General features: G+C 40.8%; 2 protein-coding genes across 10 annotated transcripts; one reads left to right on the top strand and one right to left on the bottom strand.

Annotated features, from left to right (window-relative positions):
- Positions 1-1,749: 1,749 nt before the first annotated feature.
- Positions 1,750-16,467, bottom strand: ACADSB (acyl-CoA dehydrogenase short/branched chain). 2 transcript variants are annotated; one of them, XR_014007848.1, is made up of 12 exons: positions 16,072-16,467; positions 13,555-13,714; positions 13,053-13,153; positions 12,034-12,240; positions 11,111-11,281; positions 9,887-10,012; positions 9,282-9,374; positions 7,650-7,739; positions 6,877-7,014; positions 5,914-6,013; positions 4,154-4,807; positions 1,750-4,111 (listed from the first exon to the last, which is right to left on the bottom strand). XR_014007848.1 is itself a non-coding variant. In XM_081193029.1 (11 exons), the coding sequence occupies exons 1-11, from the start codon at positions 16,114-16,116 to the stop codon at positions 4,737-4,739; spliced, it is 1,302 nt and encodes a 433-aa protein (XP_081049155.1). In that variant the 5' UTR covers positions 16,117-16,467; the 3' UTR covers positions 1,750-4,736. The 2 variants fall into 2 exon arrangements, 1 of the variants encoding a protein (XP_081049155.1); XM_081193029.1 differs by having other exon boundaries at positions 1,750-4,807.
- Positions 16,468-16,542: 75 nt separating this feature from the next.
- On the top strand, positions 16,543-27,406 carry IKZF5 (IKAROS family zinc finger 5). 8 transcript variants are annotated; one of them, XM_081193036.1, is made up of 7 exons: positions 16,543-16,694; positions 19,113-19,175; positions 20,034-20,145; positions 21,456-21,542; positions 22,983-23,146; positions 23,313-23,495; positions 24,257-27,406. In XM_081193036.1, the coding sequence occupies exons 5-7, from the start codon at positions 23,008-23,010 to the stop codon at positions 25,198-25,200; spliced, it is 1,266 nt and encodes a 421-aa protein (XP_081049162.1). In that variant the 5' UTR covers positions 16,543-16,694; positions 19,113-19,175; positions 20,034-20,145; positions 21,456-21,542; positions 22,983-23,007; the 3' UTR covers positions 25,201-27,406. The 8 variants fall into 8 exon arrangements, with proteins under 8 accessions (XP_081049162.1, XP_081049163.1, XP_081049168.1 ...); XM_081193038.1 differs by lacking the exon at positions 16,543-16,694 and adding an exon at positions 16,713-16,934; XM_081193039.1 differs by lacking the exon at positions 16,543-16,694 and adding an exon at positions 17,685-18,207.

The following is a 27,406-nucleotide window of genomic DNA, read 5'->3' as shown; positions in this document are numbered from 1 at the left end:
TATTTTCCATTTATTAACAAATCACATTTTTGAAGAGATGGCTATTCAGTTAACAGGATTTGTTACCAATAAGAGCAGATAAGCCCACATCTACTGCTAAATCAACTAGACATGAATTAACCTTATAGGAGTAATTGATACAGAAGACTTTGCTTCTGGGTGAAAGCAAGTTGGACCAGATGGCCTTCAGAAAATTTTTAAGTTTATGCAATTGCCTAGTGAGATACGAGGTTCTAGCTTAGTGGTCTGTTGAGCACATGCTTTGCACGCAGATATAATCATTGGCACCTGCAGGTAGGGCTGGGAAGGAAAGGAAGTACTGAGATAGAGTAATGGACCAACTCAGTTTAAACCAGCTTCCTATGTGAGAGATGGAGGTGGGGCGCACACTTCGTCTCTCCCCTTCCCAACCCTGGAAGGAAAAAAACCCAGCTGCATTTTGGTCCTAATGAAAAACTGAAGCCTAACAGTAAGAAGAGGCATAATGAATGAACACTTCACTACATAAAAAGTCAACTTGCTCTGGTGCCAAAGAGGACTTACTGTTAACCTTAAAAAAGGGGAAAGGAATACATTTAATTACTTCTACACTGGCAGGCTTTCTTGGCATACTTTTCCACATCTTTCTCCCTCCAGTATCTTTGATGTGACAATGATTTAGGCATTTTTTTATTTAAAAAAATTGGCCTGTATGGAAGAGCTCCTATGCCCTCTACTGTATAGATTTGGATATGTTCAGCCTGTTTTCTGGTAGATGGATGTCCCTCTAGTGGCTGGCTTAAGAGGGGGGAAAGGTAAGCAATCACACTCGAAACTAAAAATTCAAGATTGACTCCAGTACATCATTCATGCTTATGCAATACCTTTTACAAACCATCCCATGAGGGGAAGACGTGGGAATGCTACATTCAAATAGGCTGCCAGTGCAATTTGCCTCCCCTGCCCCATAAATAGACAACTTTAGGATCAGAGGTGAGGAAAATGTCTGCATCTGAAAATATTTATTCCACGTAAGTTGCTAGAGGCAATTTGCCACCCAATTTTGAAACCAACGTAGAACCAACTTAACAAGTCCAAAATGACAAAACTGCCGAAAAAACACTCCTAATGGATTTACTTTGTTATAATCATACATGCACCTGAGAAGAGTCAGCATTATTTGTGAATAAACAGGACTTACAGAACCATCTAAATGCCATAGCCAAGTCCATTTCCATTATTATTGCTTAACTTCTCATTCTGAACCAAGATCACAAATGTATCCTTGCTGTTCAGTTGGTTTAGTATGAAAACATTTGGTCTCTTGTGTTAACATTACTCATAATCCTTTTTCTTGACTGTGACAGAGAGTAGAGTATTTTCATTTCATTTTTTTAAAAAAGCTTTTGGGGTGCCTTTAAGGGTACCTTAATGCCAGACAAAGAAAGAGTGAGCAGAGAAGAAACTAAGAGAATCCCATATGTGTGTTCTTGTCCAGATGCAGAAAGCGATCTTGTATGAATTGCAAAAACCTTCCAATGTCAGCCTATGAAAAAATTAGGAAAGCAAGAGATACCAGAGAAAAAAGGAGAGAGACAGTGAGGAAGGCATCTAGGCCTTACTGTGCCACACTAGATCATGCTTCAAGTACTATCTCCATAGAATGTAGTTGTAGGGTAGATGGATAGACACCACAGTCAGAAGACATTATCATATGCTTTGTTGATTAAGAAGAGGATGTTACGTGTATGGCATTCATCAACCACAATCTTATTTTACAGTTTTATTCCACTTTCACTTAGTAGATGCATTTGCATTTAATCACTTTTATAGCCACTTTGTGGGGTGTACAAACATGGTAGAAGACATACAAAAATATTTGTAACAATGCACGCAGTAAGCGTGCTGTACAAAAATACTTCACGTTAGATGCTCTTTATACAAACTGTACCTTTAACTTGAAATACTCACCAAGGATTTTCCTTAATGTTTGGTTTAGAAGGAATCGGATTCCGATCAGCTGCACACAGCCCAAAGCAGATATAATAAACACACAGTTCAAAGTGATAAAAACTTGTATGCTAGATGCTTAATGCAAAAGCCATTTCAAGTTAGGGTTGTAACATTCCCCCCCTGCTGAAAGTGGATTTCTGCTTTTTAAAAGCTGCCTCCTAGCTAGAATTTAAAGAAAGCTTTCCCAGGCATGAGTTGTTATGAGGAAAGTTGTGCCTGCTGAATCTGTGACTGACATTAAAAGACCCAGAGCCCCTCAAGAAAAGAAAGAGGCGAATGTAAGTCCTGTAACAGGTATATAGCAAAAGTATGTTGAATCAGGTAGCTAGACAGTATTCATGAGCAGCTTTGTACATTGTATAACTGGACTATGTGGCTATACTTATTCTTAACCCACAAAGGTAGCTCAAATGTAACAAAGACAAGCTTTCCATATTTTTTAATACAGCTAGATTGATTGAAGGCACAGTGGGGACCTTGTCATAGAAATGTTATAGCCAATTACTGCCAGCTTAAAGAGTAATGCTACCACTTATTACTGGGGCTGCAATGTTTTGTCAATCAGATTACTCCACCTGAAACATTTTAATAAATTTAAAAGATGGCTCTATTAAACTTTCAGATCTTTGCAATTATTTTTTTTAATACAAGCATTCATTTCAAAAAGAATACAGGCAGCACTCCCAGGCTGCGGAGTGAAGGCACATGAGGCCACCACCTTGATGAAGCCAAGTAGGTCTGGGCCTGGCTGGTGGCCTGGAAACCACATGGACTCTGCCTTGGGTTCCATAAGAAAAGAAAGGTGGGAAATAAATGAATCATTGAAGAGAGATCACATCTCTCTTTTATGCCTCTTTTAAGATGGCAGAAACAAGAAATTCAACATGTGCCTGCTGGATTCCTGGTTTCTTCCCTTTTTTGGGGGGGCGGGGTTGTCTTTTAATGTGTTGTGCTTCTTCCAAAATGTGTGCATTACCTAACAAACAAACTAGGCTTCCTCCCCCTCCCTCCCCCAGTCATTCGCTCACTTCAGAACACTGCTTATTCTGTTCCAGCACTACTTCTGATTAAACCCAGCAGTATCATAAGATCTGAGCATACAAGGAAATGCAGTTCCCTTAACGTCCCCATGCATGATCTACAATTTAGCCTCAGTATTTTTGCAGCTCAAGCTGCGTTCCGCCGCTTGGACTCAGCAATGTTTCTTCCCCACATAAACAACCAAATGCTTGCCACCGACCCGATCTGATGAACTAATATTAGTAACAGCAATATTTATTATGAGGGTGCTTTTCAAATGGGCATTTTCTTCCACTAATAGAATGGAAAGAAGTGTGTATGTGTACAGTGGTACCTCGGTTTACAAACTTAATCCGTTCTGGAAGTCCGTTCTTAAACCGAAACCGTTCTTAAACTGAGACGTGCTCTCCCTAATGAGGCCTCCCGCCGCCAGTGCCCTTCCACCGTTCGGATTCCATTCTTAGACCGAGGTAAACTTCTCAAACCGGGACATTCCAGATCTGCGGAGTTTGTAAACCAAATCGTTCTTAAACTGAGGTACCACTGTATTCAAGTTTCAAATACGGCACAAATAAAAAGAATGCAAGATCACCTTGGTTGGGTAATCTTGTCTGCAACAGTTTCACCCAATGAGGTGTGGAAACAAGGTGATCACACTTTACATGTATGTGACTTTGGCACAAAAATTAAAAATTGCAGTCTAAAAGCCAACAAAGAAAAAGGAGTTTAAAGGAAGCTGATAAAAACCCCATTGGCTTCAGTGGAACCAGCACCACTTTCTCACTTAATCACTTGCAACCCTGCACAATATTTCATGATACTGTAGTGCCACAGACACCAGAATCTTATCTTGCCTTTTTATGTTCCAGTGAAGCAGTTCTATGTAAAAGACCTTCAAGTGCCATGGAAAGGAACATATTCCTGGACACATTGCAATAGCCAAGATTAACAGGACTATTCAAAAGCAAATGTCTTACTTATTGCTATCTCTGGGAGGCCTGCATGCATTTTTACAGGATGCCCAGAATAAAGCATGAAGTACTAACTTTTAACCATCCTATAGAAAAGGCCCTGTATTAATTCGTTCCTTCATCGCCATCTTAACAACCATAGGACAAGTCTGTTCCAACTCCCCAAGTACAGCGTTGCAAATCAATCAAAGAGGTGGGTTATTTTGTCCATTATTATCCTGTTTGGGCCATGTTTTCAAGCACCGACCACTGATACTTGTGTAGTTCACCAACATGTATGGGTTGTAGGGTATTTTTTTTAGTGTAACTTCATTACAGCTCCCATGTGATCAGGGCCATCACACTTGTGTGAATAGAATTTCAGAGATTTCTTGGATACTTAGTTCTTTTTCACAGTTTGTATATTGGTGTGTTGGATCTTGATAAGCAGGTGCAAAAGCTCAAAGAGCCCACATGGTAAAGCAGAGAAGCCTTGATAGCCCAGAATCTACTGAAGTTATCAGTTCTACAAACCCCAACGTGTAGATACAAAAGAAGGTTGATTTTAACGCCCTGTATCATTATAGTTGGGAAAATTAGTTATTATGGTACATTACTGAAGTGTAACAGTCTAGTCACTTATGCTGCAGTCTTGTGCATATTTAAAATTACCACAAATTTTCTTATTTTGTCTTAGAAATTGGACATGAAGAAGTAGCCCGTGATTCACACCAGTACTGTAGCGGTAATTAAATCTCTTGATTTTCAGTATTCTCAGTATTCTTGAGCAATGCATTTTGCGATTGTGTTCAGCTGGATATTTGAAGTTCCTTCATATATGGTGCCTGAAACAAACCATCAGGGTGGGGGAATAAATGAAGCAATAATATAAACAGCGATAAACAGTGATTTAAGCATGTTGTGGTAAACATTAGATATGAGGCAAAGGTATGTAACAGAGGCAGAGTGAAAAAGGTCTGATAATGCAGCGTCAAGTTCTACCGCTGGAGTATTTTTTGTTGTGATCAGTGCAGTATGTTAAACAATTTAGTAGAAACTTTGAATGTGGTGTGGTTTTATTACAAAGGAAGATGCAAGGGCAAGCTCGCAAAAGTTATGGATTGACTCCAGAGGTGACTGTGTGCTTCCATTTGCAGAACAGGACTTTTGCTTCCTCTCCCCTTTTTCTGCAGCCACCCACACAATTGCTCTGAGGAACTGGGGGCCCCTCCAATTCAGATTTGGGAGGCACATGGAGGCTGCAGGAGGGAGGTATAAGAAGTCCTGTTGTGCAAGCAGAAGTCTACTCATGAATGTTCAATTCCACCCTATAACTTGTATGTGTAAAATAGGTTTCGCTTTCATATCCTCTAGTACATATTTTAGTGGAGACAGTCCATTATGGCAGGCTGCAGATCAGTGACTGATGAGACTGTGATATCCACACAGATTTGTACAGCCTAACATAGACAGGGCTGGTCATAATTTTGCTGAAGAAAGCACAATGCATTTCCTAACAGAAATTAGTCCCTATATCTTCCACATCCAGAGGCATGGGGCCTGCTTTTCACTCATGCAATTCTGAGCAGCTAAGGATTGGAAGCAAATAATATAGCCGCATGGTGGGGCAGGTAGCATGGAATTGCCTATGCAGCTGTATGCGAAAAGACTATCAGATCTACATTCTGGGTAATGAACAAACTAAGGTATCTAATCAGTTTGCCTGTAGGTAGCTGGGACAGTAAAGAGGGTGAGGAACCTGGTGTGGCTAAGATTGTAGATCAAAACTTGACAAACAATCAGACTTCCAGATTCTTATAGACTTGCCACTCAATATCCATATCAGGAGATTGAGAACGGCAAATGCGCTTTGTTGATAACTTTCTGATCATTCAATAAAAATGCTACGTTTTCATTTTCAACAGATGATCTATAAGAAACTGCTACTTACCAATCTTGCAATCCCTGTAATATTTCTCAATAGGATAATCTTTTGTGAAGCCAACTCCGCCCATCCATTCAATACATTTACTTGTTGTTAGAGTAGCAACCTGCAAAAAACACATGAAGCATGCTGTGACTTTTGCTCAATTCAAATCAATACTATCCTGACCGTCAGAATACTGACATCACGTTGGTGCCTTCACTGTACTCTGTTTGTCAAGCCTATTCAGACATGTAAAGGTAAAGGTAAAGGTACCCCTGCTCGTACGGGCCAGTCTTGACAGACTCTAGGGTTGTGCGCTCATCTCACTCTAGAGGCTGGGAGCCAGGGCTGTCCGCAGACACTTCCAAGTCACATGGCCAGCGTGACTAAGCTGCTCTGGCGAACCGGCACCAGAGCAGCACACGGAAACGCCGTTTACCTTCCCGCCAGTAAACGGTCCCTATTTATCTACTTGCACCCGGGGGTGCTTTCGAACTGCTTGGTTGGCAGGCGCTGGAACCGAGCGACAGGAGCGCACCCCGCTGTGGGGATTCGAACCGCCGACCTTTCGATCGGCAAGTCCTAGACTCTGAGGTTTTACCCACAGCGCCACCCACGTCCCACCATTCAGACATGGAGAATGTTTCAATCCGGTATTTAGCTTATTGCTGATTTTAATCATTTTTAAAATGTTTAAAATGCTGTTTTTAATGGGCGATTTTCTTGTTTCATTCTTTTTGTAAGCCACTTTGAGGTTGCATTACAATCAAGCAATATATATATCTTGTTCTAAATTGTGTATATGATTGTTTTATATGGGCAAATGTTTTAATTGTATTTATAGGCAATTGTTCCATATATGTTTTTATTGCAAACTGCAACAATAATAATGTCTCATGATAAGCTATCTGTAATAATATAAAGCCATAGTTCAGTTATGTTTCATTTAAAAAGAAAAGGCAAAAAAGAACCTCAAATACAGCTTACCTCTGCTGCATAATACTTGGCCATGCTGGACTCTTTTATGAATGGCCTTCCGCTTTCTGCAAGTCGAGCTGCATTGTAGGTTAACAATCTTGCAGCTTCTATCTGTACAGCCACCTGCGCAATCTGATGTTGCATTCCCTTGAAAGAAACAAGTTCCATGTAAAACTAAACTTGCAAGAGAAAATCATCCTCCCTTCCCCAGCTGCCAGATATAATGCTCAGTTCCTGATCCTATGAGTGACCGATGTAGCAATTCTTTGTTTGTTTACTCAAGTGTGAATAGAACTGTATTCATTTCCAGGTAAGAAATGAAGTCTAAAGTGCAAAGGACCAAGCCAAAAACAACCAAAAAAGCAAGGGGAAATCATTACTATAATTACCATTTTATAAACACATCCTATGGCAACCACAGTGAAATATAATAATGCAAATATTACAGCAGTTAACCAAATTGTAGCATGAATGACAAATTACAAATGAACTTTTAAACAATTCTACCATGATGCAAGAAATAACTGCATCATGGTAGAATTGTGTAAAAATTCGTAGCTGAAGCAGTTCTCACTCAAGTTATAGAAAATTCTGCCACACAGATAGTCAGAAAGGTATTACTACTTAAAATGTTTTCTTCACATTTACTACTGACAGGTAATCCTTCAAACAAAACGTGGCAGTGGTTAAGAAGTTATAATACTGTGGCCGACAAAATATCAGCTGTGATAAGCATTTCTTTTTGTTTTTAGACCCATTTTACAGAATGCACTCATCGCTACCTGAAAATCAAATGTGCTTTTTCCAAATTGGGACCTCTCCTTTGTATATGGAATGGTGTGGTCAAAACATCCTTGTGCTAATCCCAACATCTGTGAATGAACAACAGCAAAAAGCAAATGTTACTAATGTGGTTGGAAAAGTGTCACAGTCCTCTTTAAAAGGACAAGACAAGCTTTGTGACAATTGCCAGGAGTGAGTTTGGTTGTTAGGGGCCCATAAGACAACAGCAGGATTGGAGAGCTTTTGTATTCCAGAAAGACTAAAAAAACCCAAGCAAACCTAGTTACATTCAGAATTCAAAAGGCAGTGAAAGAAGCTAGAAGTCGGGTATTTCTAAGAGCATCTCATCGTCACTTTCATTTTACTCATTTAATTTTCAATGTCCCATCACACAGCATAATAATACCTAGTCAGTCGCCAGCAGTTCATTTCACTGCTTAATATGGAAAGTGATAATCTAACAACATTAATGTGTAATGCCTTGATAAGGTTACTTACTTATTAATACTGTTCTCCTAAACTTAATAGCTCAGGGTGGGGTTTTTTTCATAATATGCTGATTAAATTCTAAATTAAAACCAGGTTTTTAATGGGGGTGGGGAGAGGAAGGGAACCTGGGTTTTAGCTCATGACATCTCTCTTTAATTCAAGATGTTGGAACAAAGTATTTCGTTAAGATACTCTTGGTGTGAGTGGCGAAGGGAGGCTTCTAAAGAAGGAGACTGAAACCTAGTCACTGTGGCTAAAACTGCAACTACTTCCATGTGCCCAAGGACACATAGAAGAGCAGCCCTCATTACAAAGCATTTCTGAAACCCAAGGGGCTATTCAAAAGCAGCTTGCGATATCACATGGAAACCTCTTGTTCAAAGAAAAAAAGGCAAAACATCCCATTGGGCATGCCCAATAATTGTTGGGTCCGAGCCTATGTGCTTAAAGAATGTTAAGCCGTGATGAGGTGCACTTTACAGTGGTACCTCGGGTTATGTACTTAATTCGTTCTGGAGGTCTGTTCTTAACCTGAAACTGTTCTTAACCTGAAGCACCCCTTTAGCTAATGGGGCCTCCCGCTACTGCCACCGCGCGATTTCTGTTCTCATCCTGAAGCAAAGTTCTTAACCCGAGGTACTATTTCTGGGTTAGCGGAGTCTGTAACCTGAAGTGTCTGTAACCTGAGGTACCACTGTATTTCTCCAAGAGAAAAAAAGGACTGGGAGTGTGTAGGTAGGGAATTATGCACTCCAGCAGCCAGCTCCTAATCTCTTTAACTACAGTTGTGGAAGACTTTTTAGCCATATTCAGGCTTTCAACCCCTCACATGATTACAGCTGGGTGAAGGGGAAGCGTGTGGCCCCACATTCTCTGCCACATTCTGAAGGGCCCAGCCCTGCTGCAAATCATATAATGGGGGGAGGGAGTCATGGGTTTTAAGTATACACACCTTCAGCCACAGGGTCTGGACAGTGGTGGCTCTCCTGATTCAGGTAATTGTAACTTGATGACACTTAAAAGGGCTTTTGTTACAATTCTGCAACATCCTTTTTGAGATCAGGACTGGTGGGGGGCAGTCAAAACTGTATACACTCTGTGTTACGTCTGCACTGGACCTAAATACTTATAGCCATACTTACCTGTGCAGCTATTCCTATTCTTCCCGTATTGAGCATTCCAATGGCATACTTATAGCCCTGCCCAACCTGCCCAAGCACGTTGGTCACAGGAACCTGAGGAATTAAGCAAAATCAATTAATTGCTAGTAGCCCTTTACTTCCATCTCCACATTTATTTATTTAAAAAATATAGACCACCTTTCGAACATAAATGCTTCCCAAGGCGGTTTACAAAAACGCACACAGACAAAGCAACAAACCACAATACGACTTCAAAACCAGCAACCTCACTGTGCTGCTTCCATACAACTGCAGAGCCAAACGTGTATTTTACATTCAGTTATGAGGAACATAAAAAAGCAAACTACTGTATGGCTTTTGGCTGACATTTTTTTTGTAAATTTGGAGCAACCATAAATCCACAGACTGTGTTCCTGTATGATTCAAATCTAAATTTGCTATATTTCTAAAAGTGTTTTTTTTAAGCCAACCTCCTGTGAGTAATGCACCATTCATCTTCCAAACGCATGCTAATTTATGCAACTGCATCCCACTGAGTTGTCTGTATTGAGTACAGTATTGCAACGACTTAGCCAAATTCCACAGCTTTAAAAGGACTACTGCACCTTCACATTTTCAAATGTTACAGGACATGTAGATGTGGCTCTGATTCCCAGTTTATCCTCCTTCTTTCCTACATGTAGGCCCTCTGTATTACGGTCTACTATGAAACAGGTAATTCCTTTATAGCCCTAGGAAGGAAAGACATACGGAAAATTAACTGTGCTGATAATAAGGACGGGGTGGAAATTCAATTCAGTTCACATTAAAAGCAGATATACCTAATTCACACATTCTGAAAATGCAGCAATCTTTTGAAATCTGCACTTCTCTGATTTTTGCAGGGCAGTTTTCCAACCAAGTAATGTAAGGTTAAGATTGCATGAAAATGCATATATTAGTTAAAAAACAGAACGCAAAACTCATTATATTAGGCAGTATTCCATACAAAAAAGGGTGTAATGAAATAAAATACTAGCACATGTTTGTGAGTACCTTTAAAAAAGAATTAGGAAACTTATGTAGAACTGTGGAGAACCCAACTTAATATTGGAAAAACGAGAAGCTGCGAGAAACCAGAACTCACCCATCCTAGCTTGGGGCTGGACTCCTGCCAAGGCTGCCCAGTCGACTCTCTAAACCGTTCAAAAAACAAGGCGCAGTTTCTGATTGGCTGCAGGAACTTCCTGCACTCAAGCAGAAGCCGCATCAGATGTTCAGCATCCGAAAAACGTTTGCAAACCAGAACGCTTACTTCTGGGTTTGCGGTGTCTGGGAGCCGATTTGTCTGGGAGCCAAACTGTTCAAGTACCAAGGTACCACTGTATATAAATAAATGTTCTGGATTGCTGGTTGTGCAATACAGTGCCTAATCATGAACAGTGCAAAACTGTACAACAGCTGTGTAATCACCTTTCTTTGTCTGACTGCATCCTGACTGCCCAGGAAGCTCAGTGGTTTAGACCACAGGACCACCCGCACCTTTACCTTTTTACTCACTAGTATGGGTACTCCAGACAGGGCTTCTCAGATGCAAATAGGATAAGAAAAACACCAGGGCAGGCAGGAGGGATTGGGGGGCAAAGAGAAAGAGAGATCAAGGTTCCTAACTCTGCTCTTCTGCTGTTCTTAGAAAATTTCCAAAGCAGAAGAAATTCCATAAATTGAGGATACAGGAAGAAAAAGGAAGACTGCCAGTATAAGCAAGGTACAAGTCTAGTTTATACCTTGTAATTAATCTTGATGCAATGCCTTAGTAAAATCAAGCGATAACTGTTTTAGCTACTTACTGCGGAAGGGTTGGCATTTGCCATCACCAAAAACACTCCTGCATGCTCAGCAAAGCTAATCCACATCTTTGACCCACTGATGATATAGTAGTCCCCCTTCTTTTCAGCACGAGTCTTCAAGGAAAACGCATCGCTGCCAGAACCAGGCTCTGAGAGGCAGAAGCTGCCCATCTATCATTTTAAAATAAAGTCAAGTCACTAGATATATTCACTCTGCAAACATTTTGAGAACACAGGTACAGCAGGGTAATCAAGTAAGAAAGGATTTTTTTTAACCAGTGACATATTTAATTCACAAGACAAGAAAATCCAAGTATTTACACAATATAGTCTCTCAAATATTTTTGCACCACTCCAACTGAAAAAACACCCAACGCTTTCCTGGATGGCACTGGTTGGAAAACAAAGAAGGGCTGTTACTACTTATTGTTTCAATCAGAGCAAATGGTTTCCTAGAATTCCACAATCTCATTCATCCTGAACATAGCAGTGCTATGGAGGAAAGGGGGAACAGCTGCTGCAATAACAGGGACACTGTTATGCTGTACATTGGCAGTGAGAAATATACAAAAAGCTCTACCACAGGCTAGTTTAGTGGCCTCTTTAAGGGTGATGAAAATAAACAGTTTAACTCCAAAAACTTTGAATGATTTGGCTGTAAACATCTCTTTTACCCAACCGAAGACTCACATGAGTCAATGAGACATGAATATGCCTAAACTCAACTGGTTTAGTATAACTAGGGCTAGGCTGTGGATAGAGCTCTTAGGCTGCAATTCTATGCACGCTTACTTGAGAGTAAGCTTCAATAAATTGGTGGAACTTACTCCTAAATAAATCTACATAGGTTCCTGCAGTTCGTTCCTTAAGGTGGAAATTCTGCAATTGCATATTTAACTTATGTGCCAATATACTTCACCTACCATGTCTTTTGCCAGTCTAGGCAAATAGGTTTGCTTTTGTTCTTCTGTGCCATACGTCGTAAACAATTTATTGGTTAAGGTATTCTGGAGTTCACACATAAGTGATACTGATGGATCAACCTTGGCCAACTCCTCAACCACCAGAATAGTGGAAAAAAAGGAAAATCCAGTTCCTCCATATTTGGGGTCAAGATCAATACCCATCAACTGAAAAAAGAAAGAACAAGCTGTTGTTAGGAGTGGGTGGAGAAACCTTATGAATTCTGACTTCTACTCAACTTCCATCATCTTTGCTAGAAAGAAGAGCTATTGGGGTGGTATTCTACTAAGTTTCACCCAGAGAAGGCCCAATGAATTTAACAAACATGACTCATTTCAATTAGTTTCAAAGGATCTACTCTGTGTAAAATTTAGTTGAATACCATTCATTGATTCCGAAAGGAATTTTCATGTGTACCCTCCTATAATCACAGCCTCCCACTGAACTCTAAGGAAATGTTCACAAGATTTGGCTATCAGTATGCTCAAGTTTGAGATCCAATACTGTGATCCTACAGATTTGCTTGTGCTGTTGTACTCCTGAAACAGCAAATTTTAGAATCAGAGTGGCATAATACTAAAACATTATTGTTACTTGTGCCTCTTATTTAACTAAAGAGTAATCAAAATGCCCCAAAGTGCAATCCTAGCCATGTCCACTCAAAAGCAACTCCTTTTGAATTCATTTAGGCTTGCTCCCATGTAAGTGGGGTCAGGATGTAACCTTAGTCACCAAATGTTTTCCCCTGAAATCTACCTCCAGTGAAACTACTGCATAAATTTTCTATCTGCTAAGAAGAAGAAAAGCTACAAATATTTACAGGAAAACGGAATGAAAGCCAGCAGTCAGCCCTGTGACCATTTTTCAATTATATCATTCATCCTTTTGCTTATTGTGTTACAAATGTATACGTATAGTACTCAGTGTGAAAAGGGAAGAAGCTACATACTGCATTAAAAACACCAAAATATGTACAAACCCCTTGTTCAAATAGCCCTTGTACAATAGAATCGTCCATTTTTGCATCAGCATCCATTTTCTGTACCAATGGTAGCACTCGCTCATGAGCAAACTTTTTCACTATAAGGAAGATAAGATATAAAGAATCTCATTGTTAGCCTTAAGTTGCGGTGAAGCCAGAAATTTAACAGATATAAAATTCACAAATGTAAATTAGATAGCACTAGTGGCTACAGTTAGATTTAGGTCTTTTGATTTAAGTTTACCATAGTAGAGTGGGGGAAAGGTAACAGTATTTATCCACTCCGTAACAGAGAATTGTGTACATAGACTTAAACTGGCATTTAATTCTTCAAAACATCAATTTTTGAAAATGAGCTAACAATTTATGGGTGGGGGTGAATTTCTTGCTTACAGAAGTGATTCGTTCTCTTCAGTGCATTATTATAAATCGCATGCCATGTAGAAAATAATTGATTTGGGCAGACTTTGCCCATAGAGATAGAATTCAAATACATTACCCATTTCTTTGATCATGATCTCCTCTTCTGTAAATGTCTGAAGCGGAGCACAAGTTACTCCCTCACTGGTTAGGTTTGGTAAAGCCTCAGATTTGGAAGATTTAAAGAAACTGGGTTGCCTCATGCAAAAGTTTATGCATGGAGGCATATTCCATCTCAGCTGTGGACAAAACATATTTTAAGAAGGAGAGAACAATACCACTAGAGAAAATAATCTTAGCCTGAAACTACAAATAAGATATTTCCATGAACTCTCAGGGAGCAAGGGCAGACTCAGACCAAAGTGACTAATGAGGACATCATCACTAGACTTTGGTTGTGAGCAAGGATGAATATTATAATTTGGATTACTGGGGAAAGAAACTGCTCCCAAGTGAACAAAAGTGTCCTACAAGATACTTCAGAATATAAACAGGATGGAAGTCAGCCCTATATCAGGAATAGTGCTCTCTGGAAGTTTTGGGTTCCTATTCCCATCAGCCCCAACTAGCAAAGCCACAGTCAGGGGTGATGGGAATGTGCAATAAAGTATCTGGACTGCACCATGTTGGCTATCCCTGCAATACAGTGTGCCCTTGACATGTGGGGGTTGCTACAGATGTTGTGGAAGTTGTCTCTGTCGATCATGTTAGATCTTTTGAGTCACACATACAGGTTATCATTTGATTTGCTTTAGTAATCAACTGATGAGCATGCACATGAACAACTTCAAGATCTTATATGGTAAAACAACATTTGCATAGTCCAAGACTGTAAATTCTGATTTTCATTCTTTGTTTTAAGCAATCTTATTTCTCTGGCTTTGTTGCTGAGAACACAAGTAAGACCCCCCCCTCCCCAATGTTAAGAACGCTTAGGAGAGACACCTTTCGACAGAAATCTGTTTAGGATTATTGTGCAACAATCCTTTGACTTGCTTATATCTAACAGCATATGTGCTTAAATTTAACATTGAAACAGACCAAACTTAATTTCAGGCAGAACAGACTGAAAGGTAATTTCCATTTTGTTAAGGTAATTCAGCCTTTTTGAAAAAACTAGATTATAAAGAATCTACATAGATTTTTGTTTAGTTGCTCTGTAAAGTGATGGTGCTATATAAAACTACAATAACTATAATATAAAAGGGCTTAGTACTGGAGCCTAGTGGCCTGATTTATGTTGTTAGGTCCTATGCAGATTTAAACACATTGGATACATTTAGATTCAATGCAAATGGTTTGTTTAGTTTAACTGTGGCTTGCTTATACATGCAAACCTGTTTCGGTGGGCTTAGATATGGGCTAAGTACACAGGATTGGGTTTTAATTTGCAAGTCAACCCACCTTCACATTAAACAAATTCTTGCTGACAGGCAAGTAGACCAAGATTGCTCTCACTTTATAAAAAGAGGCAACTCCCTGTAATGCTCTCTTCCACTATAAAATTTACAATGGGCAATATACAGAAACATTTGCAAATAACTCCTGAATTATGTAGAAAGTTCACACTCTAGGGTTAGGCCCTTGAAAGGGGTTGGCACACATAAAATAAGTATACTGAAGTATTCTACAGCTCTCTTTTCAAAAATAGTGAAATTTGGGCTACCAAGTTCTCTTGTTCATTCCTACAATAAAGGACCTACATGAATGAAGTTTTATTTCCTAAGTCAATATTGAACAGCTAGTAGTGCTGGACTTAGTAGCTTTATAGTAGTTCCCTTTTTAGTTGGCAATGTGTATTAATTTTCTTCAGAAGGTGGTAAGCCAGGCTTGATGCACCTACTAGGGGGGCATCCTGCTTATTCTACACTTCTATCTCATAGTGCTGCCCTGATGATCACTGAAAGGACCATGCTTACACCTAGCTTTGCAGCAGAGTTATATTCATTTTCATTCTGAAGTCAGTGTTCAGTGGAGCTGACACCTTGATGTTTAGAACTGTTGCGTTATGCTTATTATTATTACTGGCACATCTTAACAAAGGGTATGCAAATTTAGCCTGCTCCACAGAGTGAAAAGGGGTGTGGGATGAAGGAGAGATCACTTCATGGCTCCCCTGCGCACAAACACACCCTTTATCCATTTCTAAAGAGAGTGAGAGGTGCCAGAACTCAGCAGCATCTGGAAATCCCGTTCTCCGATCTGGGAACTGTGCCTCCTAAATCCCAAAACGCATGGACGCCCTCTTGTCCAAGTAGAGTTTAACCACATTTTCCCGTGCATCTAACAAGGGAACCTTTCTCCGTGGCTGGATCTGTGCTTGGACACAGCTCACCTGTGCAGGTGAGGTTTACAAAGGACTCTCCCTCTTACCAGGGGCCAGACTACCTTGCACATCTGGACTACGCTCCTCTACTCGCACTGGCTTCCCGGCTCATTTTGACTCAAGATGCCGGGATTCTAACCTGCGACCATCTGCTTGCAGAGCAGCCGATCGACCAGCCCACCTGCAGCCTCCACCTGCCACCTGCGTCCTGGATCTGAAAACAGCCCCCCGCCCCGAGCTGAGCCCCTGGAAAACAACGGCGACATTTACCTTCCCGCAGCGCCTGAGCGAAGACAGAGCCCCTGCCGCCGCCATCCCTTCTGCCGCCGCAGCTTCTCTCCCCGAAGGCCGAGCGGACACCGAACTTGCTGGAGGAACCCAAAGAGGGAACTTCTGCGCACCTTTACGGAAAGCCTGCCGCGCAGCGCACTTCTGGTTCCCAATGGAACCCTCCTCCTGAGGGCCGGGAGTGTTTAGAAGCGGAACGACTCTCGTTCCCCAACTCCCCGCTCCCGATAAGGAGCAGCGTCGCTTTGATTTTTACAGGCGTTTGCGCATCCCCTTCGTTCTCGCCCCCGCACATTAAAGGCGGGAGCCCGACGGTATGCGACTGGATACCGGAAGTTCTACAGAACTCAAGAGGAAAATAAAAACAAGCAAACCACCCGCTTTGGAGAAAAAGAGAGCGAGAGCGCGCGGCTTCCCACGCCTCTCTTTGAGAACGGCGCGCGCCGGCCGCGCCTGTTGGCGGAGCTGGCGGAGCTCTCGCGGGATTTCGAAAGGGGGAAGGACGCGGGTTACGCCTGGGCTCCGGGAGACACAACAAACATGGAGGCGGCGGCAGCGGTGACGGCGGGAGTCGGGTCCACCTGCGGCTGGCAAGTGCGGCGGAGGTGAGGCGGCGGCGGCGGGGCAAGCAGCGTCCGGGGGGCTCCCTCTGCCTGGGCGGAGCAGGAGGAGACCTCGTCGTGCTCCTTCCCCGCTGGCGCCGCGCTCTGCCTGCCTGCCGAAGTTGGGAGCGCAGGAGGAGTGGCGCCGGCGAAGCCCACTTCGCCGAGGGTCGGTCGGGGAGGCAGCATGTCGGGAGCGGCGCTCCGGTGCGGTCGGGGAAAAGGCTGCGTGCTGCCCAGGAGGTGGGTCCGGTGGGCAGTGGGAAGCTGCCCCCCCCAGCAGCCCCCAAAAGGGGCTTGGAGTTTGGCTCTCTGTCAGGGTCGCGGGAGGAGAGGTGGCCGCAGGCAGCCGCTTTGCCCGGGAGTCGCTGGCAGCAATTCTTGCCCTAAGGAAAGCAAGAAGAAGAAGAAGATGCCTGGGCTCCTCATGCATCCTACAGTTGTGCAGAAGAGGGGTTTTCCCCCAGCAGGTGCCGCTTGCATTAAGGGGCGGCTGGAACAGGAACACCCAGTCCGGCCTTTCCCCTCCTGGCCGTCCTTGCCCAGCGAGGAAGGATGAAATTGCCTCTTCCCCACACAGCTGTTAAGAGGGGCTCACCTCTCCTGCGTTGCATCTCACCACCCTGGCGGCCGGCCGTCTAGAAACAGTGCACACTTGGAAGGGGGGGTGTCCAGAGGCAAAAGGTGGCTCACTGGATTGTTATGGAGCTGACAGCTCTTTTTATCCTAAAACTTACATCCTGGAAGGATGCTAGCTGCTACTGTTGGGTGCTCCTTTAGCACTACCCGAGCCACCCAGGGTCTAGAAGTGACACTGTTTTTCTTTGTGATCACTCAATAAGCGACACCACTGAGTGGGAGATGTCTGACTTGAACTGCTTGGAGATGAGAAGAGTAGGTAGTGGAAGGGGAAAGCTGCAAGTTGGGAGGTCTTTGCATGGGATTGAAGAGATGGGGGGCCAGGAGGGTGGTGTGCCATAGGCTGTGTGCATGGAGTTCTGTGGAATGAAAAATCTGAGTTCTATTCCAACTGCCTTCCAAACATGAGTTCCCTCTTACCGTCTCCTTGGTTTAATTCTTTAGAGTAATTATATGAGCCATAATGTTTAGGATTAAATTGGCAAAGTAACTGGGAGCAAGTGTTAAGAGATGAGAAGATAAAGTGGTATCTTCCAACAAGATTGGATCATACTGTATTTGTATCGTAGTACTCTAGGCCGCTGATTTGCAGCATTGGACAAAGTTGCTGAGAGTTCTTCAGCTCTGCATCCCTTCAAGCCTCGCTGCTCTGATCTGCAAGGATGGGGAGATGGGTTAAGTGTTGCCAGAAAGGGCAAAAGTGACAATATACTGGATGGAAATTATTGCTCCCACAGTGCGGTTAATACAGTATAACTTTTCTGCTGGTGAAAGAGCAAGCTCTGTAAAGTTACTTCCTGCATTTTCAAGTTCTTCCTATGGTTTGTGTCACCTTTGGCTATATATAATATGTTCTCCAGTGCCAGTGGGAGCAGAGGTACAGTGAAACATTTTAGCTGAATAATATGGCTAAGTCTCCTGTAGAGTATGTAGCCAGCTCATTTTTGCTGTTGCCTTCGGGGTGAAAGTTGGCAAGTGAGAATAAGACAACAAATGCATGGTCATTCAAGGCTTTCTGGTGGCTGAAATGTTGATCTTCCTCCTTATAGCACTCATGTTCTGCCTCTTGCACATTTTAATGTATAGATTTTGCATACAGGTTTTGTCATGTTAACTTTTATGTTTGGCAAAAATCAATCTCTCTTTTGGACAATGTGGAACTGTGAAAATGTTAAGGTGTTGTGTGAGCAGACTTGAGAAAAGTCTCAAATTTTTCTTTCTTCCTTAGATTTCGTATATATAAGCGTCAAATGTCTGTACTGCACAGAGCAGACAAATGTGGCATGTACATAAACAGCTGAACCACCTGTTTCAGATATGTAAAAACAGCATAAAAAACTTTAGCATTCAGGCAATCCAGCATCTATAATTCATTGTGAATATCCTAAATAGGGCTTTGTACAGCAGTGTCAGCTAGAAAAAGAAAAGTATATCCTTCTGACATAGGAAAACTATTGCCTAGGTTTATTCATGTAGATGCTGTATTTTACAGAAGATAATTTTTTAGCATTAACTTGGTAAGGATTTTGGTAAGGGAATTATATTACTTAAGCATGAAATGTGAGTTATAAAACTAAGGTTTTATGGCTTTCCTTAGGTATAATGTACTCTGTGCGTATTTTCAACACTAAAACAACACTATTATCAGGTTTCGTTATTTTAAGGCAATGGCATCTAATTTAACTCAGTTTGAAAATGCGGAACTTCACATTTTGATTTCCCTTGAGATTGCTTCAAAAACAATATTGAGTATGCAAAATTATGTCTTTTTTTATTCTGCAGTGTTCAACTAATGGAACCCAAGTTAACTTAAATCTATATGAAGCTGATGACTACAGAAAGAAGGTAGGCAAAACTATTTTATAAAGGAAAATTTGAAGCAACTGTCGCTGAGAATCACACTAGATCTTGCTCAGCACTAAGCTAGTGATACTTTTATTGCTTTATTTTTTTGTAAACAGCTTTGATGGTTTTTCAACCGATAAAGCAGTGAATGTTTTGTGAAATAAATAATAAATAAATAACCCAAGAACAGCACTGCTGGATCAGACTGAAGGCCTATCTAGTCTAGCATCCTGTTCTCACAACAGATGTGAAGACCACAAGCAATCATGAGCACAACATCAGTCTGTCCTAGAAAGATATGGCTGCATAAAGCCTATTAAGGTTATTGTCTTGGTCATACGCTAAACCATATTGTTCCCCACTTAGAAAATAGCAAGAAAAGGCCATGGCAGCACTACACAACTTGTGACCCATGAAAATGATCACATTTTTACTAGGATCACTGCTCCTAGTAGCCTTTGGAGAGGGATGTTTCTGGGGTTGGTGTGTTCTCTGCTCTGCTGCCGCCCCTGAGACTTTGAGGCAGACATTGCCAATGCCTTCTGGCTCCCTGTTATGGGCATTGGGCATTGGGTGAGCTAGTCTGTAGTAGATGAGAACAGGGTTTCCCAAACTTGGGTCTCCAGCTGTTTTTGGACAATTCCCATCATCCCTAACCACTGGTCCTGCTAGCTAGGGATGATGATGGTAGTCTAAGAACAACTGGAGACCCAAGTTTGGGAAAGTCTGGAATAGAAGATGGACAAGCCCCCTCAGCCTGGAGACTGGCAACAGAAATTTTTGTAAGCAGCCTTGAAGACTTAACTGGTGGAAATGCTTTTTAAAACCAATGTGTGCCCTAATCTCATTTCCTTGTAGACTAGAAAGGCATTAATCAGAGAAGTGTATTTAATACATGATGGAACATATATTTCAAGAGTGGATTTTTGATGTCTGTTTCACTGATTTGAAGTTGATTTGGAAGATTAAGGTAAAACTGCTGCACACGCATTTTAATGATCTCTTAAAAGTTATGTATCTTCATGTGTCAGTAAACTGTAATGAGCTACGCTTGGGTTTTTTGTCTGGAGGGAAGTAACGAGGAGGTTGTTGCAATATGCAGTGAGAAGCTAAGTCGGAATAAGGGAGCTAAGGGTGCAAGTGGGAATCCTGGTAGTATTACTATTTCTGAAGGCAGCACTGTATAGGGAAGCTTTTTAATGTTTAAAGTTTTATTTTGTTTTTATATATGTTGGAAGCTGCCCAGTGGCATGGATACAAATAAATTATTATTATTATTATTATTATTATTATTATTATTATTATTATTATTATTTATTATTATTATTATTAGATGGGGTAGAGTGGGCTATCTGGGAAGAAGGAGTCTTAGAAGACGACTAGTTCTAATTACATTCTTATTAAATGCTGTGGGTATTTTTGAGGAATAATGAAAACAAATACTGTTGCTAAGCCTGGGTAACTGTCAATAAAACTCACACTTCAAGAGTTTGAAAATCTACCTTTGTCATTCCTCCCCTCCCTTCCCCCCACAAGTAATTTCAGTGGCAATGAGTCCTTCCAGTACAGTCCAAAATATAATATTAATCTCTTTCCCCTACTCAGCTGAAAAGCAGAACAAATATACTCTTTTATAAGCCATTTTTTCCAAACATTTTAGACACTCTTTCTGGGTCACACCATTCAAAAACCTTTGACACCCATTTATAGGCAGGAAGACAGGATTTGTTGTCTTTGTTACTTTTTTAATTTTCTCCCCAACCTGAACATAAAAGACTATGCCAGAGTATTAATTTGACCATAATTTGAAACAGAATACTTGAATAGATAGGTCTTTTCATCTAATCCAGCAAAGTAATATGTGTATTTTCATTGCTTGCCTGGTGTTTACTGCAAAATTTTACAAACTAAAATTATTTTTCCTGGCAAGATTGAACAAGTATGCCTGTTCAAATATCTTTTAAGTTTTTAAAACTTCCAGGTGACTAGCTGCCTTACTGTGATGTGAACCAGTGTGTGTAGAAATGTTTTGTATGCTGTCAGCCTTCAGAGAAAAATGATTTTCAAATGTGATTATATATACCACTGGTAAAGCCTTAACAGGACACAGTAAAAGGGATTTAAGATTGGGGTGAAAAGGTTGTTTTCAGAACAAAGTCTGTAAAATGGGTAACTGAAATGCTTCTGTCAGTTTTATATATGATTTTGATCTACCATTCCTGAAGCTTTCTTAAATTAGTTAATAAATGGTTGAATGTTTTCCCCCTTTCTTGTTGATAGGGAAAGTGGGACATGTGTGCTTTATTACTTATCTAATATCCTGAAGAAGAGTTCAAAATGTTTTCTACATAAAAGGAAAAAATTCAGGTATGACATGTCTGTAATGATTTTTTGGGAAAAGGCTGCAGTTCTTAGAACTTGCCTTTAAAAGTTTTTATCCACATCTAATCATTTTGCAGCAGTAGGTTGTATGCATCTCTTTTCTGACAGCACACCAATAAAATGGAATCACAGAGATATTTGGTAGAGGCCAATGGAAGTCTAACATGAATTTTTAGTAATACGTTATTAAATCTTGTGTAGTGATAAAAGACACCACAAATTGCACAAAATCATCGGCTGGTTAAGATTACATATCAAATGGATTTGATAGTCATTTCACTTTATTCCTTAAAAAAAAATAGCCAAGTGAAAGACTGGGTGTGGGAACTAGGAATTTGCTAGACTGTGATTATCATATATAAATCAAAGAAATAGGGTTATAATATTAATCTAGTGAGCAGAGTGATCTAAATTCCATCTGGGGAATGGTGCAGCCACTGCTATATCCAGTGTTTTATTGCTCATGCCCACCAGGGTAGCAGGGAAAAGGTAGCTTTTGATGCTTATTTGTTAAGGGGGCAAATTGGTGGCAGTAGGTGGGCATGCCTGCAGAACCCTAATCCCCTCCACAAGTGTGGGTGAAGGGGTAGTGATTCCCCCCCTTGCTGTTCCATGTTTGTCATTTTGTTGTATTGGATATATATGTTTAGTTTATATTACGTATAAGCTTCTCTGAACATTCCTTTGGGGGGAAGAAGCAGAGTAAATCTAGTGAGTCAAAACAGAACCTGCATTTTCATCAGCAGACCAAGTGAAAAAATTACATGTAGTGGAGACACAAAAGCGGAACCTTTGAAGTGAGAGGTGTCTTACTGAAGTTTCCAATCGCCAGTGCTTTGAGTATTTGTAGATTTCACAATTCCACAGGCTACCTTCTTTTCCTTGCCCTTGTGTTGCAAAACACCAAATTCTAGTTACCAAGATGGTTCCTTAACAATATAAAATGAGCCTTGCTGGGTGAGACAAAGGGCCTATCTAGTTCAATATCCTGTCTCCTATGTTGGCCAACCAGATGTCAATGGGAAGCCTGCAAGCAGGAGTTCTGTGTTTTGTTTTTAGCTTAGTATCTTTTTGAACCACAAAAATTTAAACTCTTGATAATGGATAACTGCCTCCTGGAAACCTACTTTCTGTTTTTTGAAGGCCTTGATGTAGCATGAGTAGGTTTGTTGATATGAACAGTATAGGACTTGGGCTTTTACTAAATATTAGATATCTTCACACAGTGAAACTTGATATGGGGAGCCCTAATTTCTTCCTGATTCTGCTTTGATGGCTGGCTTTTTCAAGTCACCATCTACCATCCTAGCCTACCTCATGGGGTACTTGCAAGGCTAACATGCTGCTCTTCAAGTGATAAATCAGTAATGATTTTCAATATTGTGTGGTTTTTGTTTGAATCTTAAGTTGTTTTTTTTATTTTAGGCCCACAGGATTGTGAAGTTGTAGTATGAATATGGGTGAAAAGAAACCAGAACCTTTGGATTTTGTAAAAGATTTTCAGGAATATCTGACACAGCAGACTCACCATGTGAACATGATTTCAGGCTCTGTTAGTGGGGACAAAGAAGCAGAGACTCTTCAGGGAGGTAGGTTCACCATGGTACAATTCAGCTTTCACTTTATTTAACTGAAAGGCTGGTTATTGTAGAGGGGAGCTTCTTTCCACCTGTCTCCCAATAGCCTGTTATAGTATGCAAACTAAGTACAAGATAAAGGAAGAAACTTATTGGCGTTTCCCTTCTCTTTTTACAGCAGGGACAGAAGGTGATCAAAATGGACTAGATCATCCTTCGGTCGAAGTCTCACTGGATGAAAACTCTGGAGTGTTAGTAGATGGGTTTGAAAGAACTTTTGATGGAAAATTGAAATGTCGGTATTGTAACTATGCCAGCAAAGGAACAGCACGTCTCATAGAACATATCAGAATTCACACAGGTATGACTGAGTCTGCAGATTTTGTATCTCTCTGCTGGTGGTATATATACCTACACAAGCTTTCTTACTGTGTTAAACACGTGTTTTCCAGCCAGGAGAATTGTATCTATCTGTTAATGATAGATTCTACTTTTCCAGTAAGCAAACTTGATTCTTAAAATTTCAGCTAAATGTAGGAAAACCAGACTATATGAAATAACCTGTGTGACTGTCTAGGGAAATGGTTTTGCCAGCTCTAGATACTGCTTACACTTGCAATGTTGCTGATTCTTTTACTTGTTCAACTTACCCTATGTATCTTCCAGCATTTACTGGTCCCAAGACATGAACCATAAAACTCATCTCTTTCATTTGACTGTTGTTTGTCCCAGCTAATTCTGTCCTGGTTTCCTCGCTGGCCCCAATAGGACTAATTTAGCCAGCTAGCCATGGTGGTCATCTAATGTTTATTGGATGGATTTCCCCCCTAAATTGATTTTTGAATTCTGACTTTATTGTTATTCACGTTTTATACTGTTTTATGCTGTTTTTTGTTCCATCAATTAAGTGTTTTAAATTTGTGGTTAGCCGCTCTGAGCCCGGTTTTCTGAACTGGGAAGGGCAGGGTATAAATAAACATTTTTTTAAAAACTATTATTAAGGATTTTAAATGGTAGTTTTAGATATTGTAGTGCTCTGTGACCCAACTCTAGTCACTCTTCTTCCATTTGTTTCTTGCAAAACACATGGTATCAATACAATAAAATCTTGTATTCCTTCAGGTGAGAAACCACACAGATGTCACTTATGCCCCTTTGCATCAGCATACGAACGTCACTTGGAAGCTCATATGCGATCGCATACAGGTGAAAAACCTTACAAATGTGAATTGTGTTCATTCCGCTGTAGTGACAGAAGCAACCTGTCTCACCACCGCAGGCGCAAACATAAAATGGTGCCTATAAAAGGTACAAGGCCTTCCCTTAGTAGCAAGAAGATGTGGGGTGTCTTGCAGAAGAAGACCAGTAACTTGGGGTATAGTCGAAGGGCGCTAATAAACTTGAGTCCACCTTCCATGGTGGTTCAGAAGCCAGACTACCTTAACGACTTCACTCATGAAATCCCAAACATTCAGACTGAAGCATATGAAAGTATGACAAAGCCAACAGAGACTGGTGGGTTACCAAGAGATCCACAAGACCTTATGGTAGATAACCCTTTAAACCAGCTATCTACTTTAGCAGGGCAGTTGTCTAGCCTGCCCCCTGAAAACCAAAACCCACCCTCTCCTGATGTTGTACCGTGTCAAGATGAAAAGCCTTTTATGATGCAGCAGCCAGCCGCGCCAGCAGCCGTTCCAACGGTGTCGACCAGTATTCCTCAGAGTTCATCCCCTACAAGTCCTGATCCTCGCCCTGCACATTCTCAGAGAAACTACAGTCCAGTCGCAGGTCCCAGCAGCGACCACAGTGCTCATGCCAGCACCCCGAGCATAAGTAATAGCCAGCCAAGTACTCCAGCACCAACTCTTCCAGTTCAGGATCCTCAGCTTCTGCATCACTGCCAGCACTGTGATATGTATTTTGCTGACAATATTCTTTATACGATCCACATGGGATGTCATGGCTTTGAGAACCCTTTCCAGTGCAACATATGTGGTTGCAAATGTAAAAACAAGTATGACTTTGCTTGCCATTTTGCCAGAGGCCAACATAACCAGCATTGATTGAATATAAGTTATACCATGCATTCATTTATCTGTGTTTGTTTAAACACATTGCTGTCTGTCTCTTCGTTGCTACTGGAGAGGTTGCGTGCCCTTTTGGAGGAATCCAGTTAAGCAGATTTAACATCAAAGGCAATTACCTTTACACGCTTTCATGATTTGCTAGGGACGTGCTTGTTTACCATGGCGGCATTCTTTACATGGTTCCTAATATAAGAATGAAGTTTGTAGTGCAATTATTATTATTGCTATTAATGGAATCAGTGCAACACAATATATACTGACCTAACATAATGTGGATCTTGTCGATCAACACTTGTGTCCAAGTACTTAACAAATACTTAACATTAAGCTGAGCTACTGGAGTAGCCGTTAGTTTAATTCTGTCATACATAATGTACTCAGATATTTTCAGTGTAGAAGCTATATGCAACTGTGTATAAACTGACCATCCCGTAAACTGCTATAAAATATTGTGTAAAGAGTAAACAAAGATAAAGTTGATGTCTGCAACAAAAGTTAAATCTAGGAAAAGTTTAATTGCTGTGAGGCCTTTAATAAAGCTCCTGTGGTAATAGTGAGTCATGATGTGGAAAATTAGAAGAGTAAAAATGTGAAATAGGGAACAAAGACATCCACTTTCCATTACTGCCGACCCCCTTTTAAAGGAATACAAGGAACCAGTGCCTAGTATTAAATGTCTGTAATTTTTAAAACTGTGTGCAGAAAGAAAACATTGGAAGAAAATGGGTAATGTGTTAAAATACTGTACCATAATCTTCATACCTAGCTTGCATTGCAAAGAACTTCATTACCATTTAAATGTTTGTGTAAGTTGTTTTGTCTTTACCTTCTGGTAGTAATGTTTTTACCTGAAAATGAAGTGGCAAGGAGGTTATGAGATTATGATAATCCATTCAGATTTCACATGGGTCATTTTATCTGTGAATGATGAATGTACTTCTTGAAAAGAGTGTCCTAGTCCAGGTAAACAGCAGTCAAAAGAAAACATTCCATACTAGGTTTTTTGTTATAGTTCTGGACTTGACAAAGCAAAAAGTTTATATGAGGAATCACTGACTATTTACAGTGGATAAAAACTCTAAGACATAGCAGTCAACTGTTTCTGCCTTGATCTAGATAAGTGAATAGGCACTTTAAACGAACTATGCTAGCAAAAACTATGGTGCTAGCTTACAGCACATGAATCCTTAATATACAGGGGAAAACACTTTGACATGCACTTTTATTGTATATCTTCGTTATTTTATTTTAAGGGAAAGAGAGGACTTTATACTGCTGTCACTTGCATAAGAAGTAAATATGCACATGCACATAAAACTTACGACAGTGTGCTTTTATTGGTTTCGCATCCCAAAGTACGTGCCTTTGTGTGAATAATGGTCAAGTATACCCCTGTCCATCTTCAGCTCTTTTGGTAGAGGAGCGTTCTTCTGACAGCCAAAATAGGAGCACAGATTAGAAAGGTCCTCTTGAGTCAGTTAAGTCATCACTGGTCAGTGCAAAAGAAAAACCTTATCAGTAGGATCCTATCTCGTAAGATGTAAGAAATCTTACGCCAAAGTCTACTTGAGCAGTTGGGTCCGTCCCCCGTCCCCCAACTCCTGTAGCCACATGGCACCACAAAGGTCCTAAACTATAAGAAGATGGAGGGTGCACAGTATTTACTGAGGCAAACAACACATAGTTTGAGCAGGATAGGCTGCTGGCACTGTACTTAAAGCAGACTAAAAAACTTACCTTCCCTTGTTGGAATTTTTTGTCTCTTTAAGTTTAGATTCATTATTCAGAGGAAAAGCCCTCTTAAGCAGCTATATTTAAGACCTTAATTTCAGTTCCTGACATTCTCTTCGGTATCTTTCTCAAAGTTAATGTTCAGTGTCTTAATACATTTGTGTAACCGTACTCAATGTTTGCATTCCGACGTATAGAAGTATTTCACCAGAATATTCTTGGAATTGCCTTCTGCCTCTCTAAAATGGCATAGCACCAAATTAGTCTTGCAACTCTAGTGCCATATATGTTGCACTCAGGAAGTCAGTGACAAACTTATCATTAGTCTTGTTTGATTGGGATTGCATGCAATGACAGCGGAGAACCTAAAATATACTATGTATGTTTTAATTACAGTGCTGGGTATGTTGAATGGACTAACACAGCTAAATAAAGACTGCTTGTAAAAATC

The sequence above is a fragment of the Podarcis bocagei genome (genome assembly GCF_964188305.1).
Source record: "Podarcis bocagei genome assembly, chromosome: 4".
NCBI classification, from domain to species: domain Eukaryota; kingdom Metazoa; phylum Chordata; class Lepidosauria; order Squamata; family Lacertidae; genus Podarcis; species Podarcis bocagei.
This window is presented reverse-complemented; position numbering and strand designations above follow the sequence as displayed.